The sequence below is a fragment of the Dunckerocampus dactyliophorus genome, chromosome 20 (genome assembly GCF_027744805.1).
Source record: "Dunckerocampus dactyliophorus isolate RoL2022-P2 chromosome 20, RoL_Ddac_1.1, whole genome shotgun sequence".
Lineage (NCBI taxonomy): Eukaryota > Metazoa > Chordata > Actinopteri > Syngnathiformes > Syngnathidae > Dunckerocampus > Dunckerocampus dactyliophorus.
In genome coordinates, this window is record NC_072838.1 from 1,902,265 (window position 1) to 1,908,848 (window position 6,584).

Below are 6,584 nucleotides of genomic sequence, written 5' to 3' on the forward strand. Positions count from 1 at the left end.
CCTACGGTCGGGCGTGGTTGGGGGGGGGGAGCTGCCTTGCGGGGCTCCTTTGCCTGCCCCCTGCCGTGCAACTGACCTGTTGTCCCCCAATTTTAATCGCAGAGTAGACACTTACGGTTTGGGGGGGCTGGTCAGGTGAGGGGCCCTACGAGCTGTCCTCCGGGCCCGCTGGGGGGGTTGTGCTCTGCCAGGCACTTGGGCGTTTGTCGCCGTTGCGCTTTGTGCTCTGCTGGGCCGCTGTCTGTGCCCTCGCCTCCCCCGGTCTGTCTGCGGGCTTGTCGGGGGTGGGGCTCCGGTGCGCGGGTGGTGCTCTGTCGGCTCTGGTGGCATGTGGCTGGTCTGGCTTCTGGTGGTTGGTGGGGTCCGTCGGCTGGTCTGCTGCTGGTCTCGCCTTCTCGGCTCTGGTGCTTGGCCTCCCTGCGGCTTGGGGTGCGATGCTCCCGCTCCCTCTCCGGGGTTTGCTGGCCCGCGGGTGTCGGTTGGCGCTGTGTGGTGGTTCGCCTGGCTGCTCGCCCGTTTTCCCATCCGATTGCTCAGTTTCCCGCTTTTCTCCCCGCCTGACTCCTCTATCTGTATTCTTTCCGGTTGTGGGAGCGTCTCTGGGCCTGCCGGTTTGTGGCCCCCGGTACTCGTCTGCCTTTGTGGGGTGTGATCTCTCGCTGGTCTCAGGGGTTGGCTGTCCTCCGGCCCGCCGGCGCCCTGTCTTTGGCTGGGATTACCTCTCTTCGGCCCCTTGCTGGTCTTCCCGGGGGGGAGGGCTCTCTGGGCTGGCTCTTGGGGCACTGATCTTTGTGCTGCCTGCCCCTGTGGGCCTGATGGCCTTCTGGCGGCGGGGGCTCGGCCTGGCTATTTGGGGCGGGGCTCTCTGGGAGGTGGAGGGCGGCCCCTTTCCTTTCATGCATTCTCAGTGACAATTACACGCCCACACATTCTTGCACCTTTATATATATGAAGTCTTCCCCACATACAGAGATACCTGTACATATGCACACTCACAGTACATACGTACTTCCCCACATTACTCACTGAGTTAACCAGGGTGTTATTATGTTGTTGGTTTTTTAACAGCGACGGTGATATCGCTGGCGTGCTAGCGTAGTAGCTGTTCGGTTAGTAATTGGTCATTTATTGTAAAATTTCGTGTTGCTGATTTTTCGTTACTAAGTGTGGTTATGATCAGGGACCCATTGTGTTTAATGTGTTGTTGAATGTTTCTGACTTTCTTTCATCAGCCTTTCATTTTCTTAGCTATCTACGGAGCTAAGCTAACTCACGAAGCTTCAAGGTCCGTTTCTCCAAACACGACCAAATCTTTGTTTTTTGATGTTCTGTCTCAATCAAATGTAAAAAAAAAAAAAAGTGTACCGGGCGGAGAACAAATGATGTTATTAATGTAGCGATACTGAATTTAAACTTACCTTGGCTCTGTTTTGCCTTTAATTTCCGGTAGACTTGGCACAGCGAGGCAGTACAGCCCCCTCTGGCGAGAAGGTATCATTGCACCTTTTGGTACAGGTCTGTTACAACCAGGAAATCGGACGTGTTGGTGTATGCCACAAGAAAAACAAGTCATTTTACAAGAATAAAGACCAAAATATTAATATAGTAAAGTCATAATATTGAGAGAAAAAAATAAAGTTGAAATATTAAAGGGGGAAAAAGTTGCACTGTGATAAACAAACAAAGCAAAGAATAAAGTGTATTTTTTGAAGATTACGTTGGGAAAAAGTTCTAATATGTGAATAAAGTCAAAATATTTTGAGAAAAAAAGTCTAAAAAAATTTAATGATAATAATTTCTAGTGTTTTTCTTTCTTTTTTGGGGGGAGAATGAACCGAACAAGAATGTCATTGCATAGCAGAACCACCTGTTTTACTATGCACGTGACAATAAAACTCTTGAATGTTGAATACGCTTTGTCACCACTGACACAACACTGACATGCACTGTTTGTTTTTTTTTTATATAAAATAACATTTAAAAAATGTCAAAACGATCCCCGCATCCTTTCATTTTTCAGTATGCGGCCCTCGGCTGAAAAAGTGTGGACACCCCTGGAGTATGCTTTACTTGAAAAATGTACAATTTTGCAAAATAAAACAAAACCCAGTATTTATTTTTTTTTTACGTAAAACTGATTGATCTTTACTTCTACATTCAATGCAATTTTTTATTTACTCTTATTTAATTTTGATTTTAACATCTTTATTTCTTTGTTCTATTTCGGCATGTGGTGGTCCTTAATGTAATGTTAAGCATTATCCAAAACACATAAACCATACGGTATGGTATATTATGCCATACTATAAAGGTCATGATTCTATCAAACACACATTTTTCTAATATTTTACTTGAGCAGAAGAAAGAAGATATGTTTATTTGATTCCAAAGTGTTGAATACATGTACAAAAAAAAGGATTCGCTCCTAACTGGGTGAAGTTTGTGTTGTGAAAAGTAAAAATAGATTTTGAGTTCATTTCAAGTCGTGTTGACTAAATCTGGATCAGTGGCAATCTTTAAAGACGCACGCTGCATCGGAGCGCTTTTTTCCCCAGTGTGTCGTCTCACGTGCATCAGCAAATGCCTCTTGCGTGTGAACTTGTTGCCGCAAACTGTGCATGTGAACGGTTTCTCTCCCGTGTGTGTTCTCATGTGCGCAATCAGAACGCACTTCAGCGAGAACGTGTTCCCGCACACCGTGCAGGGAAAAGGTTTCACTCCGGTGTGCGTGCGGGAGTGCGCGGCCAAGTGCGACCGCTGGCTAAACCCTCGACTGCAAACCGGGCAGCTGAAAGGTTTCTCCCCCGTGTGACTCCTCATGTGCGAGAGCAAGTGCTCCCGGCGACCAAAGGTTTTCCCGCAAACTGAGCAGCTGAAGGGTTTTTCCCCTGTGTGGATTTTCATGTGCCTGCTAATTTCGTAGCGATATTTGAAACTTTTGCTGCAGATGGAACAGCTGAAAGGTTTTTCTCCAGTGTGCCCTCGGATGTGTCTGATGAAACTGTCCTTGCGGTTGAAGTTTTTGCTGCAGAAAGAGCAGACGAATGTCTTCTCCCCTTTGGAATCGTCGTTGTTCTTGAAGGCTTCTTCCGTGTCGTCGCTCTCATCGGTGTCAGTCGTCGTCGCGTCCTCGCAGTCTGACAGCGGAGCGCCGTCTCCTTCTGCTCCGTCATCATCACCTTCTGTCTTCATGTGATGCCTCGTCTCCTCCTCACCGCAACGACGATGAAGCTGTGACCACTCGGCTTGCTCTACTTCCTCCTCATCTTCACTCTTCACATGAAAAGCGCTGATATCGGCCTCCTCCAGCACTCCAAAATTATCTTCCTCTTTAATGTTGAGGGGCTCTGGCTCCTTCTGCTGCTGCACAGGAGGAACATATTCTTGAAAAGAATACAAAGATGCATGCGTGAATTAAGAGCAGTTACACGTGGAAACATCAATCATATAGTTGCACTGTGTTCCTGTAACAATCGCATTGTAACAATTTAGCCTGCGTTATACTTATTGTCCACTAGATGGCTTGCCTTTGCTTAATCAATTGTATGGCAAGTTTCATCTGGTAACCACTAGAACAAAGCAAACTAGAAAACAACAACAGGTCAAATGTGAAAGGAAAAACCTGCTGTGTTTAAACGAGGCTTTGAGAAGGCGTCCAGTAGCTGACGTTGACGCTCGATCTCCTCCTTCGACCGACAAAGTTCCTCCTCGTACTCTGCTATGGTTCTTTCAAACGCTACCAAAATTTCCTCCACGGCAGCGGTGAGTCGTTCGTTCACCAACGCCCGCAGCTTTCGGACTTTGCACATTTTGGACACAACAACGACACTCGCAGCTGGGCTCGCTGCTTTAGCATGTGATGCTAACTTCCGGTGTTAGCTTCACAGCGAGCCGAGCTAACGCGCTTTGACGGCGCAGTGTCGAGTCGGATGGGCAGAAAGAGGCTCTGCTATTTCGCTTTTTCAGGACGTCTTAAATGTTTACTAAATGTTATGACGAATGAGAATCGGCGCTCTCATCCGTCCTTCTTGATCTAGCCAACGAGGAAGTAGTTCATCCCTTGTTTTTAGCTCACCTACGGGGTTTATACTGCCACCTACTGTATCGGAGTATTTTAACGTTTTTTTTTCTTCTATCGCACACCAATACAATTCATGTCGTATTACAGTATAAACTTTGGGTTTTTTGCCATTGTACATCATCAACAAAATGTATTTGGAATAAAACTATCAAAAATTTATTTAAGAATAGACTTTCAGCTGAAATTTAAGATGTTTCACAACAATTTGTCTTTTTTATGCAGATGCATTTCCAGGCGCTCAATCGTATTTGGACAATGACCATGATGCTATGATGTGCTTTACTGCAGGGCGAATCAACTAAATTATTCCAAAAACCAAGGATTGGGGCCCGACCTCTGAATATAACGGATTCACTTTACACCTTTACTCTGGAAAACAGCTAGTATAGTCAAATAACAGGTCAGAAAATCATAAATTGAAACAGACGTGCTATGTTAGTGCCAATCAAAGATCCTCTATATATCAGACGAACCAATGTTTTTAAGAACCGACTTCAAAAACGCATTTCAAAGACTTTCTCTGTGACAGAAGCTCTGATACTGACAGCAAAAATGCGAGTCAAAGATCCTCATTATGACCAAAGCGTTTTGCTGTTTTTAAAGACCTACTGAAAAAACACTAGTCAAAGATCCTCTATTAGACAGGAGCACTGTGTCGTTCTTAGGGACCTATTGCAACAACAACAACAAAAAACTCGTTTAAGGTCATATGACAGGAACACTGATCTTTTTAAGGACAAGCCACTAAAAAGCTGACCAAAGATCCTCCATAAAAAAGGAGCACATTGCTGTATTTCAGGAGCAAGAGATCCTCTAATGGACCTACTCATAAATAAATAAGTAATGGTGGTCAAATATTTAAGTTTATTCTTGTAAAATTGCGACTTTTGTTCGTCATTCGATTATGACTTTTTTCTTAATAATTTAACTTTATTCCCATAAAATGACAGCTGTTTTTTTTTCCATTTCTGCTGTTTTTTATTTTATTTTCCAACTATTCCAGTTCAGCTTTCCTCTTGTACATTTTCTTCTCGTAATTATAACTTTATATCTTTTCAAATAATAATGTATTTTTTCTTGATTTCAACATTGTTATGAAATGTTATTTTTCCTCATTTTACAAGTGCAAGCTGATTGCACACACCCGTGTTCCATCGCCAGGTCCTTTACTAGCTGCCACGAGACAGCAGACAGGTGCCAGTTATTCCTCCGTCAACTCCTGTGCACCCACAGCCTTCCTGCTCTCCTGGGAATTCATAACTGGTCCCTTCTTGTTGCCGTACCCATCTGTATCCACGGTATTTTGTGCTATCGCTTTTTTATTCTGCTTGGCCTTTTTCAGGAGCTACCTTAGTTTTGCCGTGTTTTTTCTCCCTGCCTTTAGTTTTCCTCCGCAGTGTTTTTGTTAGTATCTTCGTCTGGCTAGTTGCCCTGAGCATTTTTGTTACTGTTTTTCTGTACTTCCGTGGTTGGCGTTTTGCCTCTTTTTGTATTAAACTTTTTCCTTTTTACGCTGAGTTCGACTGTTGCATCCTGGGATCCAGATCGTGACAAGTTTATTCTCATAAAATTGCAACTGTTTTTTCTTTTTTTTTCTTTTAATATTTTGACTTTACTCTGGTAACATTTCTGCTGTTGTTGTTTTTTTGTATAATTTTCCCAATATTTCAACTTCTTCTCCTAATATTTTCACTTTATTCCTATGTTATAAATTTGCAACCTAAGTTTCCAAGAATTATAACTTTATTCATTGTTTTTTACTTAAAAAAAACAACTTCATGCTCCTAAAATGACATTTTTCCTCATACTATTGCTTTATTCTTGTGAAAGTATGGCTTTTTTTCCCTTGCTAGATTACAACTCTTCTTTTCAGATATTTTTTTAAGTTTCTTTGTTCAATTACATTTTTAGACTGTGCTGCGGGCCGATAAAATCACAGCCGTTGTCCGCAAATGGCCCCCAAGCCGCACTTTGGACACCCCTGCTCTATATGACAAGAGTGCTCTAGTGGTTTTTTTTCTTCAACCCTCTGCAAAGTTTTTTTTTAATTTATTTGTTTAAATATTTTTTATTTAATATCAATATTATTATTTACATTTTCTAGATTAATTCTGCAAAGTTTAGTTTTTAAAATGTATTTATTTGTTGAAATATTTTTATTTAATATAAATATTCTTTATATTATTTCCATTTTTATATTAATTCTGCAGTTTAGTTTTTAAAATGTATTTATTTGTTAAGATATTTTGATTTAATATTATTTATATTTTTATTTGGATTTTTTAATCTTTATATCTGCAAAGATTAAAAAAAAATATTATTCATATTATTTTCATTATATTATTTATATCAATTGCAAAGTTTGGTTTTTAAAATCATATTTGTTAAAATATTTGTATTTATTATTTGTATTTAATTTATATTTGTGTGCCTTTTTTAATTTGTTAAAATATTTTTATTTATGTATTTATTTTTGTATATTAGCTGCAAAGTTTGGCTGTTC

The 6,584-nt window shown here is 41.4% G+C and overlaps 1 protein-coding gene across 1 annotated transcript; it reads right to left on the reverse strand.

The window, feature by feature from the left end:
* Nucleotides 1-1,811: 1,811 nt before the first annotated feature.
* LOC129173313 (zinc finger protein 32-like) lies at nt 1,812-4,046 on the reverse strand. The gene is made up of 2 exons (XM_054764106.1): nt 3,623-4,046; nt 1,812-3,383 (listed from the first exon to the last, which is right to left on the reverse strand). Exons 1-2 carry the CDS (start codon nt 3,807-3,809, stop codon nt 2,479-2,481), a joined length of 1,092 nt encoding a protein of 363 aa, XP_054620081.1. The 5' UTR covers nt 3,810-4,046; the 3' UTR covers nt 1,812-2,478.
* Nucleotides 4,047-6,584: the final 2,538 nt, after the last annotated feature.